This window comes from Helobdella robusta (genome assembly GCF_000326865.2).
Source record: "Helobdella robusta unplaced genomic scaffold HELROscaffold_41, whole genome shotgun sequence".
Classification (NCBI taxonomy): domain Eukaryota; kingdom Metazoa; phylum Annelida; class Clitellata; order Rhynchobdellida; family Glossiphoniidae; genus Helobdella; species Helobdella robusta.
Genome location: NW_008704941.1, coordinates 1,174,334 through 1,189,160, shown reverse-complemented (window position 1 = coordinate 1,189,160; position 14,827 = coordinate 1,174,334). Strand labels below are relative to the sequence as shown.

At 34.4% G+C, this 14,827-nt stretch overlaps 4 protein-coding genes across 4 annotated transcripts; 2 read left to right on the top strand and 2 right to left on the bottom strand.

Moving 5' to 3' along the window:
• Positions 1 to 321: 321 nt before the first annotated feature.
• Positions 322 to 6,335, top strand: HELRODRAFT_193046 (hypothetical protein; the record flags this gene model as incomplete). Its single annotated transcript, XM_009025405.1, has 1 exon — positions 322 to 6,335. The coding sequence occupies one exon, from the start codon at positions 322 to 324 to the stop codon at positions 5,950 to 5,952; it is 5,631 nt and encodes a 1,876-aa protein (XP_009023653.1). The 3' UTR covers positions 5,953 to 6,335.
• Positions 6,336 to 6,870: 535 nt separating this feature from the next.
• On the bottom strand, positions 6,871 to 8,270 carry HELRODRAFT_177202 (hypothetical protein; the record flags this gene model as incomplete). Its single annotated transcript, XM_009025404.1, has 2 exons — positions 6,871 to 7,727; positions 8,069 to 8,270. The coding sequence occupies 2 exons, from the start codon at positions 8,268 to 8,270 to the stop codon at positions 6,871 to 6,873; spliced, it is 1,059 nt and encodes a 352-aa protein (XP_009023652.1).
• Positions 8,271 to 8,491: 221 nt separating this feature from the next.
• HELRODRAFT_177201 (hypothetical protein) lies at positions 8,492 to 9,299 on the bottom strand (the record flags this gene model as incomplete). The annotated part of the gene is made up of 2 exons (XM_009025403.1): positions 8,492 to 8,756; positions 9,109 to 9,299. The coding sequence occupies 2 exons, from the start codon at positions 9,297 to 9,299 to the stop codon at positions 8,492 to 8,494; spliced, it is 456 nt and encodes a 151-aa protein (XP_009023651.1).
• A 3,384-nt stretch (positions 9,300 to 12,683) lies between these two features.
• HELRODRAFT_177200 (hypothetical protein) lies at positions 12,684 to 14,005 on the top strand (the record flags this gene model as incomplete). The annotated part of the gene is made up of 4 exons (XM_009025402.1): positions 12,684 to 12,703; positions 12,935 to 13,034; positions 13,481 to 13,681; positions 13,925 to 14,005. 4 exons carry the CDS (start codon positions 12,684 to 12,686, stop codon positions 14,003 to 14,005), a joined length of 402 nt encoding a protein of 133 aa, XP_009023650.1.
• Positions 14,006 to 14,827: the final 822 nt, after the last annotated feature.

The window sequence follows — 14,827 nt, the reverse complement described above, 5'->3', positions numbered from 1 at the left end:
GATAACATTCGTGCTGACTGATTTAGGTATGATCATAATTTGTAGTTTTTATTGTTTTTTTTTCAAATGTTTACGAAATTGTTTCTTGAAAAATAATTTTAGAGTGTTTGGAAAATAATTTTAGAATGTTGGTTACCCAAAATATAACAAAGTATTAAAATTGTTTATTATAACTTTTATAAACCAATAAATCCAGATGTATCTCTATTGTTCTTGAATTTAAAATTTAAAGATTTCGTTTTACACGATGATATAACGCAAACTCTTCCATGACTCAGCCAACAACAAAACTAAAAAATATTTTCAGCATAGGAACATAAAATGGCATCAGGTTACAGAACAAGTTACCTGCAAGCGTTATCATCACCTTCCTCATCTTCCTCTTCATCTTCGTCGTCGTCGTCATCCGCTCTCAACTCAAATTATCTGAAACATTGGTCTAGTTTGAAACCAGTGCCTCACTCACCATCATCAGCAACATCAACATATAACAACAACAACGTGACCAACCCTATGAAATCGTACCGTTATAACTCCCACATGCAACATAACAATTACGACGACTACTACAGCAGCAACAGCAGTAACCACAGTTACTACAGTAATTTGAATGTGCCTGCAACGAAAACTCCATCATCATCGCCTTCCTCGTCATATCTCAACATACCCAAATCATTCTCAAGATTATATCCTGCTGTTTCGACAACAAGTTATCAGTCTACATATCACAAAACGACGTTATCGTCATCGTCGTCATTACTGGTATCGTTATCATCGTCATCTTCATCATCTGCCAATACATCATCAGCATCGTCATCGGCCACAATTATAGCTGCTACAAAATATCTGTCGACAACAACACAAAATCTCCTGGCGAGAAAAAACTATAAATTTCTTGATAACAACAACAGCAACAACAACAACAACAGCAACCACAACCACAACAACAACACTCGTTTTTCTGGAAACAATAAAGGAGAAAACAACGGCAACATAAACTGCAACAATGTTGATGTTGAGTTGATTAAAGAAATCTACAACCAACTATTGACCTGCAGAGTATGCTTCAAGTCCTACGTAAAACCCAAAACGCTCGATTGTTTGCATACATTCTGCGAAAAATGTTTGCTCAAACAATACAAACAACAGCAAGATGAGCTAAAGTCACAAGTTCAAGATGAACAACCACCTTGCAACATTAGCAGCCTCGCCATCAAAGAACTTGTGGACTCATTTAATAATGATGAAATGAAGAATAATTTATTGGCGATCAACCACAACGACGGTAGCAATATTATTACTATCAGCAAAAATGTCAGTAGCAGCAACAATTATAACAGAGATATTCTCAAGTGTCCTTTGTGTTCGACGGCTACCAACATACCGGAGGGCAAAGTTAAAGTTTTACCAAACAGCTCCCTCGTCCACAGCCTCAATCGCCTCATTAGACGCGTCTGCCAAAACGACAGTCGAATTTTTAGAGACCACCACCAATTTCGTCATCGCCATCTTCGTCGTCTTCGTCATCGTCAGCAGCAGCATCAACGGGGTGAGAAGTTCAGGATGAAAAATGATGACGGTGATGTTGACGATGAAGACTACGATGATGAGGAGGAAGACAATGAAGATGGTGATGAGGATGATGATGATGATGACGAGGAAGAAGAATATGCTTCAGAAGATGCTGGTTTGGAGTTGATTTGTGAGATATGTCATAAAGATGACGAGGGGGCCGACGATGGTGACCCCGTCGAATCTTGTGACGTCTTTAAAAATGATGTCAACCCTAACAACAAAATTAATAACGATTTGATGCGTGCAGCAGCAAATGAGCAACAACAGCAGAATCAAACATCGCCTAATGCAGCAAGGACCAAAACGAAACATCGTTTGCCTAAACTGGCAACCGTCGAATGTTTGGACTGTTCATGTAAACTTCTGTGCAATGATTGCGCAAAGGTGCACATGGAAACGAAGATCACTCAATCTCACAGTTTGGTGAGGGTAGAGATATTGAGGAAAGGAGACCTGTGCTGTGCCGAACATCAACGAGAAAATGTTCGATTTTATTGCGAAACGTGCGACAGTTGTGTTTGCATCATGTGCACATTTTACGAGCATAAAACACACAAAATCATCACGTTCAGTGACGCTATCAAAACAAATTTGCCACTTCTAATGTCAAAAGTTGCAAAATGTCGTTCGGTATTTGAACAAATGAAAAACCACTTGAATGCAATAAATAATTTTGAAGAATGTTTTTTGAAAACTGAAATTGCCATTCGGGAGAGAGCAGAGGAAATCGTAAAATTTGCAAATGACTGCGAGAAACAGTCATTGATTGAGTTGAAAAGATTTCTGAATGATGAAAGTGTAATTGAATTTTTAAAGAAAAGGCGACATTTTGAAATGGCTGTATCGTCTACGGACCAATTATTTCAACTGACAGAACGTCTGCTTGATGGAAAAAACGTGGAACTCTTTTTGGCAAAACGAAAGCTGGAAGAGCAAATGAATGACTTGCTTAATTGGAGTTTCACAGAAATACCAAATTTAGTTGCGAAACCTCCCAAATTTAAAAAGTCAGCAAAAAACATTGTTTTCGGTCATTTTATATTACTTCACAACAAGAATGAAAGCAAATCTACTGAATCGTTGAGCAGTAGCGAAAATGAAGATGTGGTTAGTTTTGACGATAATATTAACAACAGCTCAGTTGCCAACATCAGCAACAAGAATTATGGCAACATTTCATGTTATAGAGAAAGTTTAATATTTACTAACAAAACTGACAAATACTTAAGCGGCGGGGATATAGGTAAGAACCACAATACGATCAACATGAACAACCCCAACAACTCAAATATCAACAGTTTTATCAATGACAACTTCATCGACCACACAAATAACAGTAGCAGTGACGACGACGACGAAGGTAGCGATATCTCGAGCTGCTCTGTTAAAATACTTGAAAGTAGTTTTGATAATGAAGACAATGAAGACGACGTTGACAATGAGGACAGTGACATTCATAGTGATATTATTTCTAATTCCCGTGCTGAACAACAAAAATTCGAAAACAAACATTTAGACAAAAAAGTTGTTGATAGTATTAATAGTTCCAATGAAGAGGAAATCGTTGACGAAGACAACGTGGATACAACTCCTTTAGAATCTTTGAAGAGTATTTCAGAATTGGAAACATGCAATCAATCGCATTCACATCTTCCTTCATCACCGTCATCTTCGTCGTCGTCTTCATCCTCAGATGAAAATGAAAAAAGTCAGCTTTGGGAAATTGACGGAAACTTGAAATTGCAACAGTCACTCAATCAAAACTCAACGGTCATTTCAAAAGTTGAAAACAGCAAAGAATGTTTAGAAAAATTAATCGAAAATCAAAATGTAGAAATTGAAAAAATGGAAGCTGGTACAATGACAGAAAAAGTATTTTTTGAAAACAAATCCACTTTAACACTACCTTCTTCTGTTCAATATGTAAATAAAGGAACTTCAACTGCAACTACAATTGTGGCTGACAAATCAACCACAACAACCACTACTAACGTTTCATCGGCTTACAGGGATTTCTTAGAGTCAAAAACCCCCAAGCAAATGTCTATAAGCAGAGGTACGATGACAAATTTTATGCCGGATAACAAAGCACAAATTTTTAAAGAAAAACTAAACCTTTTAGAGAAAACAGAATTCAATTGCCACTCAAAAAATAATAAAGAATTTAAACTTGATACCACGGACCGAGCAAGTTCGCCGATTAAATTCATAAAATGTGATAAAACAACCATGTTCAACGGGTTAGTTGAAAAAAAAGCGCCAGTGGATGTTTTTTGTAGAGCTGGTATAATCGGAAAACCAAAAAAAATTATTTCAGACTCAATCTCATCTCTTAGTTCCATAAACGAAAACATTGATGAAGAAAGCGAAGAACATAATCAATGTAGTGAACGCCAAACTGAAAACGTCGAAAGCCTTAGCAACGTTGTTTTTGATGTTTCAGGTAATTACGTCAGTGATGATGGTTTCAACAACTTTAAGAAAAAATCAAATTTTACAAAACTTCACAGCTTTGAGTTAGGTCAATCCGAGCAGCTTAATAAAAAGAGTTTGTTAAGAGCTCAGAAATCTGTCACTCATTATATAAACAACAGAAGCTCGGCTATCGTTCACCCGTTTTTGTCAAACAATTTGCAAAGGCAACAACAGTTGATGTCTGTTCAAGGAAATGTCAATACCAACATAAATACCATTAACAGTAATGATTGCAAGCTTACCACAAATATGAACGACAACGTCGACAACTCGCTAGATATCCTACAACAGCCTAATCAGCAGCAAAAACAATCGTCGCATCAAAATGAGCAACTGCAATTGGCTGTACAACACCAGCAACAATTTCGCGAACAACGACAAAAACTGGACAACGCATCAAAGCTTTACGTTGAAATAGGCACAAACACTACTGCGCCAACACACCACGACGCCTCCACCGGGACCGACTCGCCACCTGTCGTCGAAAAGATGGCAGAATGTATCAGCAAACTGAAAACTGTCCGCCACAGACTCGAGTGCTTTCAATCTTCAAACAGTGTTAGTGTCAATAGCAACTCGAACAATAGCGTAAGTAGTAGTGGTAATAACAGCGACGACAACCCTACTCAAAATTCTAACAATCTCTGCAGCATAAATAAAAATTTGAAAATTGTTGAAGAAATCATCAAAACTTCTGATATTGCAAACAGTGGTTCTAATGTCCTTGGTAAAAGTAGCCGTAGTAACAGCATAAATAACAGTAACGCAGCCGATGTTATTGTTAATAAAATAGAATGCAGAAGGAATGGCAATGAGGATGATGATGGTGCTGTTAGTAGCGGCACCAATTGTGAAGCGACTGATGCAAATTTTAAAGATTTGAAAACAACGTCTGCTCCTCCCGCTAGCGTCCTATCTTCTTTGACGTCATCCTCATTTGCCACAACCAACAGTTCGACAACGACCAGCGTGGAAACTATTCACAGTTTGACCAACGGCAAGAAAACAAATGAAAACAACTTATCAAACAACAATGCCAACAATGGTAATAATTATAATAGTAATACCAACAATCAAATTTTCAATGCTGCCAAACAACTCGTAAGTTCTGGAAATGAAAGTGTGTTGGCGAGGAGACAGCGTTACAGTGCGAACATCAGTTTAAATACTAACAAACCAATCAACTACAACAACAAAGCAACAAAGCGGACTAATTATAACAGCCAAGCAGTTAACAGCAACAGCGAAAGCAGTAGCAACAACAATTCGCCCAACCTGGAACGATCAAATAAATTAGGAACAGTAAACAACAACGGCCTGTCCCAACAGAACGTTGCAAAGAGAACTTTAAAATGTCGAAAAGCATCAAATATCACCACTAATCCATCTACTACAAACTTTTCAGCAGCGAATAACTTTTCTTTATGCAATGCTGGTGAAATTTCGACAAGTTTTAACCCAACAGCAAACAATACAACGCTAACTAAAGGCAACGACTGCAAAAATTTAGAAACAAACAACCCAAATTTTTTTGAGCTTTCGGACTCATTGCAGTCTGAAAGTGGCGAAGAAATTGATCCGGTTTTATTGAAAAGTATTTTAAAGTCTGCAGCGCCGAGCGTTACTCAGCAGCAGCAACCAGATCTGGCACAAGAACCACAACAATTTGTCTCAAAATCACCGTTTGCAAGAGACATCGATCGATCGTTCAGCGCAAACTTAAAGAAGCGTTTACAAAACAGCCCAATAAGTCGTCGCTACCACCTACAGCAGCAGCATCAACAACAGCAGCTGCAAGATCAACAAACTCAAAATCAATCACAATCGGACACCATTTCAATTCTAAAAGCCATCAAAGCTAGAAATAAATCACCACGACCTACGAAAAAGACACTTAAATAAAACTTTTTTAAAAAACTTTAAAAAATTTATGTAAAAAATGTAATAAAACTGTATTCAAACGTTTGTTAAACTAGTCCTTTAAAAATATTAGACCTTACCTTATACATTGTCTTAATTATTTTCATCAACGTCATCATCCCACCAATGTTCATCAGTTTTAATTGTTCATCAGTTTTCAATGTTCATCAGTGGTCATCGTTCTCCGCACCGCGCGATTTGACATAAATTTGGTTACATTTCTTTACATTTTAGTGCCAAAAACATTTTTGTCAGTTTTATTTATTTATTTTCATTTAACATTTTGTGAAGAAGACAACACAATATATTTGATAATAAAAAATATCTTTCGTAATTAAACGTTTGTCGAAAAATAGGGTTGCTAATTTCAGTTTGGTTTTGGCAAATCGAATAATTAAAAAGCTAAAAGTTAAATATGGTTGGTTTAAGCCCAATGGTAATCAAATACAAATCAATTCAAGTTATTCAATCAATAATTTCATCGATTTTTGTAATTAGCAAATTTTTTAACGGTGAGTTAGTTCACAAACAGTAATTTTTTAAGAATGATCTTCCAAAAATACAAAAATGTTGAAAATTGCAACATTTTTTTTTTAAACAAGTTTATTTCATGAAAACACATGAAAAATATGAAAATTGCAACGTACTTTTCTCAGTTCTTAAGTAGAGATATTTGCAGCGAATTATCTTTCGATTTGACATTATGGAAAAATTTTAGGCTTTTGTCTAACTGTTTTTTTAGCGCTACAGATGATTTTCGTCTCTAGTTTTCAGTTTTTTTAACTTTTTCCTACATAGCTGAAACATTTGCTCACTAGTCGATAAAAAACTTTATGTAAAATAATCTTCTCTTCGTTATAACCAAAAGTTAAGTAATCAGAATCTATTTCCATATTCAACTCAATTTATTTTTCTGGGGTACATTTTTTCCAATTTTGTCTTTAAATTAACAGACATCATAACTGGCCTCCTGCAGTTCAACATGTGGAAGCATTCGTCAAAAGATTTTGAAAGGTTGTGGGCAAACAAGAATGCCAAAACAACAGCACCTGCTTTTCGAAAACCATGACAACTTGCCACTAAAACTTTATTATCGGGAGTGCAATACAATTTCAACCAACGCACAGCGTCTTTCAAAATATCTTCTTCTAAAGGGCCTTCTGGACCACCTTGAAACAAAAGCGTTTGGTAATAAATTCCTTTATTTTCTCTTCTACTTGAAGCTGAAAACTTTGAGGCCAAGTTGTCATTCTCAGCAGAAAAGTTTAGTTTTTTTAAAAATGATTGTGGCCTGCTCAAAGAATTAGAACTTTCAACGTCGTTTATGGACTCACTCAAAGAATTATCAGATTTTTTTGGAAGAGTTGTTAGTTTCATTTTCAAAGAAGATCTTGTACCACTTCCTCGCTTACTTGCTTTCTTACTAGCTTTTCCCTTCCTAGACGTAGCGGTTTTATCTTTTGCTTCTTCGCTGAATATTGAGTGTTCGTTGAAAAAATCGTTCTGACTGCTGTCGGCACGTTTGACAACTTTGTTCTGCGACTTCTCGCTGTGCGTTTTTTTGAGGTGAGCAGCAATTGGGTATTTGGGCATTTTGGACATTCTTCTTCGTTTGTCAATTTGTAAATTTTTCCTCATTTGACTGTGCTCATCGGTTTCTTCCTCCTCATTTTGGTTTTTGTTTATGTTCTGTTGACTGTAGATGTGAGATTCGCTTTTCGTTCTCAGATTGTCCTCATGAGAGCCTTTGGTAAGTTCTGCAATACAGAAAATATGTTGGAGGGCAAAATTGTTAAAAATTTTTTGTGAGAGTTAATGATAACAGTTCGTGATAAATTTATTTATAGCAACAAAATCGATTATATAAATTTCAGTTTTCTGATTCATTCATTCTTTTGAAAATGATCTGCTGATAAGTTACACCATTTACTAAAATTTTTTAGTAGATTTAAATTATTGGTTGACAATTAAAATTAATAGATAGATGCATAAAATAATCTTCTAATTCTTTACGTGAAAGTTGTATTAGATATAAATGAAAAATTATACATGACCCAGTTATTAACCTTTAAACGAGTATTTTAAAAGTTTCACAAACTTTTAAGCGACGGTACGAAAAACGTTCGGCTGACGTGAACCTTCACAGTATCCATCCAATTGAAATGAGGCATGTCCTTGTCAACGCAGAGGATGTGCGTGAAGTCCAGAATGGGAATTTGTTCCATGGCCATCTGGTCTCCGATATACAAGTTTTCACATATTTTAGAAAAATTAGGCTGCTTCTTGAGAGACGCTGCCATCTTGCGAATAAAATTATCTTATTTATTACCAGTTCTCATGTACCGTTTTTCGTATGTAAAAAATTTGTTGAATGCCAGTTTAGTTTTATACTTAGTTATTTTTATTAAAAATTTCATATTTATTTATGTTGTATATTTTTTCCGCACGATTCGTTCTGTATTATTCTAGTGTATAATTAAAATCCAAATGAAAAATAATGGAACTGTCAAATCTTAAAATTTTAAACATTGTTGAGAGCATTAAAAATTTTCAAGATATTTTCGAAACAACATAATAAGCACACTACTACACTCACATAATCGGGATCAAAAGGCATGACCTTAGCCGAGCCCTTGGTTGCAGGTTGTGTGGGAGGAAGTGTGTATTCGGCATCTTTATACTTTTTTGCCCTGTAGCTGAACTCGAAGCTGCAAGGTGCCGTAAGTATGGCAGATCCACCGTATACATAAAAATTTTTTTGCCTCAAGGGCCCGCGGAGGTAGAGTCTGTGTGATTTTCAGTGAATAGAAATATGTGTAATTGATGTTTGTGCGTGTGTGTGCGCCTGCGTGTGATTCGATTTAATCGCTTTTTTTATTGCATGTAGTAAATGATTTTGTTCATTATTATGAACGCCAGTGTAGTTTAAGGTTAGCGTACTCCAGTGTATGACGTTGTGCACTCCAATCGGAAGATTATTGTGTGTATTAATAAGCATGTTCATCATTCTGCAGTCGGAAATTTTGGCCAATACCAAACATCCTGAGAAAGAAGACGTCAATAGAGCACACAGCAGAGTAACGAATGGACCAACAAAACCAATAAAACATCAGGATAGGGGAGAACAAAAGAGTGAACCTTATGGAATGGGAGATGCCTTCGGGGTTGGTGTTATCTTTCTGCGTTGTGACAGCTTCCACCAATATGCTGGCTGGGTTCGTCTCCCTGTCAACCTCCAGCACCGCCCTATAAAATATTTCTTCGTACATGTGCAACACCAAACTTGAAGGTACCCGCGGTACAAATTGCTTGAACGCAAACACGGACATGATTATTGAAGGGCTGTTTGTTCACTTTTATTAGGTAATGTCTACGATTATCAAAGATCTTTATACTGCAGTTTTGAATCTGTTGAAATATAAATCAGTACACTTCAAATGTTTTATTTGGTTGTTGTATAAGTAATTTAAGCATAAGTCTGAAAAAAATTTTGTACAAATTTTGACTGTGAACTAATATTTCAGCCACCACACACAAATGAAATTAATGTAAATTTAGCAGAAACTCAGCGGTTTGAAAAAGCGAAATCTGTTAAAAGTTGAGTGATTAGCCAGAAAAGGCCACAAAGTTATTTTTAACAAATTTAACTGTAAGCCCTCGCTGAGAAAATTTTTGGCTATGATGCAGCTTTAAACATACTGATCTTGACATTGACGATTTGAGAAGGAGAAATAAAACTCCATGAAAATTCTTAATGGTTAACTTGTAATAAAATAACTAATAATGTCCATCAGTTATTTTAAACTGATGGCCGTCAAAACGTTAGCAATGGGTTTGTATTTAAAATATTTCAGAACCTTTTATGATTCCTCCAAATGTCAAATGTTACTTAAACATTCGGTCTGATGTGGTTTCTGTTTTGGATGTTTAATTTTTGCGATGGTAGAAAAATTATTCTTAAAACTGTTTTTGTTTTTGTTACTGTGAAAAACGTCATCGTAATTTAAGAATGGAGGTAAGTTATTCGCAACTATTATCTGTGAGTATATCTATATATATTTAGCTTTGTTGTAGTTAATATGACTGATTAAATCTCATTATCACATCACTCCCAATGAAAGCAGCTTTGTTATCATTTTATTATTACAGTTTTATTTACATTTTGGGTTATCGTTCACTTGTTTCACTTCATCATCATCCTTATCATCATCGTCGTCGTCGTCTTCGTCGTCTTTGTCGTTAACATTCAGAATTCATTGAGTTTAATACTGACATGCTGATGAAGCATCGTCATCTTCCACATTGATAATTTTTTGCCGTACTAGATCTACAATTCAATATAAAGAGAACAATTTCATTCACTTATGAACATTCTCCCTCTCCCTCTCTCTCTCTCTCTCCCTCTCTCTTTCAATTTGTACATATGTATTATTATTATTATTATTAAAAAAAACTTAATATAGCGTTCGTTATAGCAGTTTTCACAGGCGCTATCAAATTATAACTTATATTAATAACAAAACTTAAAATTACATGTATGTATGTGTATGTAGAAATATGTTTACATGTGCCAAAAATTCTATTTAAAATCGATGAATGACCACCATATAAAATAAATTGACAGGTACATGGGACGTATAATATTAATTATTTACTTTATTAAAAATAATTAAAAACGAAATAATTACAAAAATGATGATGATGGTGGTGATGGTGGTGGTGGTGATGATTATGATGTTGATAATGATGATGATGTTGTTTATGATAATGATGATGATGGTGATGATAAGGATGATGATGATGATGGATGATGATGATGAGAATGATGATGAGGATGATGATGAGGATGATGGCGATGGTGATGATGATGATGATGACGAAGGAAAAGACTATACAATGATGATGATGATGACGAAGGAAAAGACTATACAATGATGATTATGATGTTAATGAAGAAGATGAAAACGACGACGACGATGATAATGATGATGAATGTTTCATTGAAAATATTTGCAACTTTGTTCGATCTGTGGCAGGTGGCTTTGAGGATGACTCATATTGATTTTTCTTAATATTCTTGCAATTTTTATTTATAACAACTATTTTTAGTAGTAGTAGTAGTAGGAGTAGTAGTAGCAGCAACAGCAGTAGTAATAATAATAAAAATAACAGTGATATTAATAATATTATTAATCAATTATTTAATTATATAATCATTTTTAATATTACGTAGTAAAATTGGTAATCAAAGTATTAATTATTATGGTTAATATTATTGTTGTTGTTGTTGTTTAACTTTGTTATAATTGCTAATCATGGTTGAAATTAACCTACAATGTGATTGCATTCAATGCCATTTTGTCGAAATTGTTATTGTTGTTATTTTTGTTTTCAAAGTATCAATTGTTATTGTTGTTGTTTATGTTATTGTTGTTGATGTTATTGTGTTTATCTCATGTTTATATGTTAGCATTCGTTCATGTTTGTTCTTGTATGTTTTTTCTTGTGCTTTATTGATCGATCGTCATACGTGTTGTTCAGTCCTCCTGAAGCTTTGCACGTTAATACATGCCTGCTCCAAACAACATAGATTGTTTATAATTTTCAAATCATCATCATCCTCATACTCATCATTCGCCATCAACATCACCATCATTCATCATCATCATCATCATCATCATCATCATTCACCATCAACATCATCATCATTCATCATCATCTTCATACTCATCATCACCACTCGTATGCAGCAGACAATGAAACAGTCATGTGTCAATATTTTTTTACAGTTCGTGTCCAGGTAACCAGCATACAAACACACGCACACATTTCAAATAAATTATTCCTGTCTGAATATTTAAAAAGATATGAATGCACCTATATATTATTGTTTATTCATTGATTAAGTCTTCTTCAGCCAACTCATATGAGCAAACATGAGAATAGTTTCTTTATTAATAATTAATAAATTTATTACTTAAATAATAAAATTCATTAAAAAAATAGCGTTTATGTGCAGTACTATCTCATGGCAAAAAATAGTGAAATATGCAAACATATTAGAACAACGTGAGAATTTATGAAATACAGCAGCCATTTATAACGGATTTTTTTGGGATTGTACGATGTCCAATGTACAACGTTGATTATTATTGAGCGAGTTTTTCAATACAAATAATCTCATTTATGTAACTCTATTGCGAATTTTATCCGCAAAATCATCCTGAATTTAATTAGCTGAAATACATCGCCATCTATGTTTCTTTAACATTGTTAAAAATAACCAACGATTCAATTTTTTATGAAAATATTTTGGTTAACTGGAGATCAGGTTTTATTAACGCTTGACACAACTCATAACTCATCAGATGTTAATTCGTCTTTTTATCATGCAAACGTTAACAACTTGTCGAACACACCCATTATCACACACACACAATCACACACACACACACACACACACACACACACACACACACACACACACACATACACATACACATACACACACACATACACACACAAACGCACGCACGCCTGACGCACATACAGACACACACACAGAGTCAATATTTTAGAGAAAATGCAAATTTAAAGATGCAAATTTGGAAGGATTAAGATAAAAACTGATAAATGAATGTCTTATTGCATTTTTTGGATTTTGTTGATGCGTGGTTATGAACGAATGAATGAATGAATGAACGAATGAATGAATGACATGGCACAAGTTCAGGTGTTGCTTTAAAGTTTATCGGTGGTTTTGTGTGTGTGATGTTTGAACGTGTCCAACTAGCATTAATCATTTGATTTAAAAATTATACCTTGCAAAAACAATAAATTATATTTGGAATGAAAAAATAACTAGATTGAAGGTCATTTTTGCGACAATAAGATGAACTTTGAATCATAAATTAAAATAAACAAGACCATCTCATTCATAACACAGTTCATTCGTTTGACACAGCTCGCATGTCACTAATGGAATAAAGCCAGACAAGAGGGAGTGGCGAGCAAGCAGGAAGGACGACAAAAGAGGAGGTAACTATGGAAGCCACTACAAACAAGTTATTGTTACAATAACTACCAAGCTCCGATCGATATGTGACAGACACAAGACAGAGAAACAAAGGAAAATTTGTACAAACGCTTTTACACACATGCAACGTCAGGCACACGTACACGTAAACACAGGCAAACACATGTACACACTCGCATGTAAAAATCCTTAAAAAACTTCCAACATATATATTTATACTTGCTTTTATCTAGTTACGTCAGTTTTGCTTTGTCATTTGTCACAGTAGCAAACTTTTTGTAGATTTTAAAGGTTATATTTGAAATTCATTATTATATCATTTTTTTTTATTTCAAACTTTTCAGAAAGGTTACGTTTCTAAAGAGCCACACGTATAAGATTTACTGATTTCATTTTTTTTAAAAAAGTTCAACTCTCCATCGAATAGTAACTTATAAATAAACTTGAATTTACAAACAAATCACTAAACAACAGACAGACGGACGAACAAGCAGCAGATATTTGGGAATGTCTTGCCACTGCCACGACCCAGCAGTTGTTTCGCAAGTGTTCGACGAACTGGATGCCGACAAAAGTGGAAAGATCGACAAGAAGGAGCTGTTCAAAGTCTTCAAACTTCTGTGCGAGCATGCAGGCCAGGTTGTCGACGATGGCGTCCTGCAAGCTGAAGCACAGGTGATGTGATGATTTGTTGGAATTTTTAAAAGATACTTTTAAAATGACATTAAAAATAAGAACATATAATTATTAAAAAATTTTAAATTTAAATAGAAATTGAATGGGAACGAAAATTTTTTAGAAAATAAACTACAATCTATATAATTTTTTTTGAGATTTCAATGCTCACACAACAAGCCCCCAAAACTAACCACAAATGAATAAAGTTGACTCAGCCAAACAATTTACAAAAATTTACAGAAAGCCATTGAAGAGCTGGACAGAAGTGGTGATGGAATGATAGATAAGGCTGAGTTCATGGAGTTCATGAACAGACATTGAAAAGAAATCTCCAAAAGAAATGACGCCGATGTCAATTGAATAAAAAAGTGATTTGGAAATAAACAAACTTTTTAATTTTGAAGGAAAATTAGAAATATTTTAATAACAATCTCTAAAATAAACTATCAACTTTATCTGATCATGTGAAATTAACATTTTTCATCTTTCAAATAAAAATGTTAGTTGCTAATTATTTGTTGCGTTAAAACATTCAGTTCTATTTATGAAGGGTCAGTTATCAAAATAAACAATACTGTTTAATATCTCAAAAAATCAATCGTCCAAAAATGAATATAAGCACTGTTCAAAAACAAAAAAATTAAATTTTCTGGGTTCAAAAAACTTCAAAAATATGCATTTGTTCTAGAACCATCATTTGTAAATTGCTTGGGTGAAAAACTTTGCTGGCGTATGAATGAAATTAAAAAATGAAATTACTAGAACAAATAAACTGTTGGAAACAAAGAGGTGATAGAAAAAAATAAAACCATGAGATGCATTTGACAGAGAAGAGTTTTTAGTTAAAATGTTGCTAAAATTAATATTTTGAAGCAAATCTTAAAATGTTTAGAATATGACGCATAGCTCACAGTCGTCAGCAATTGCGGAGGCATCTTTAAACAGGTAAACACAATCTACTCATCACAAATCGATTCGTGACACATGCAACAACAACAACTTAAAAACAAGACACGCACATACAATCACACGAACATCAACACACACTCGCACGTAAACTCACGAACGCGTATACAGTAAGCACGTAACATTCAGCAAAATGTGCACATACATATACGCAAATAATTTTCTGGCAAGACAATT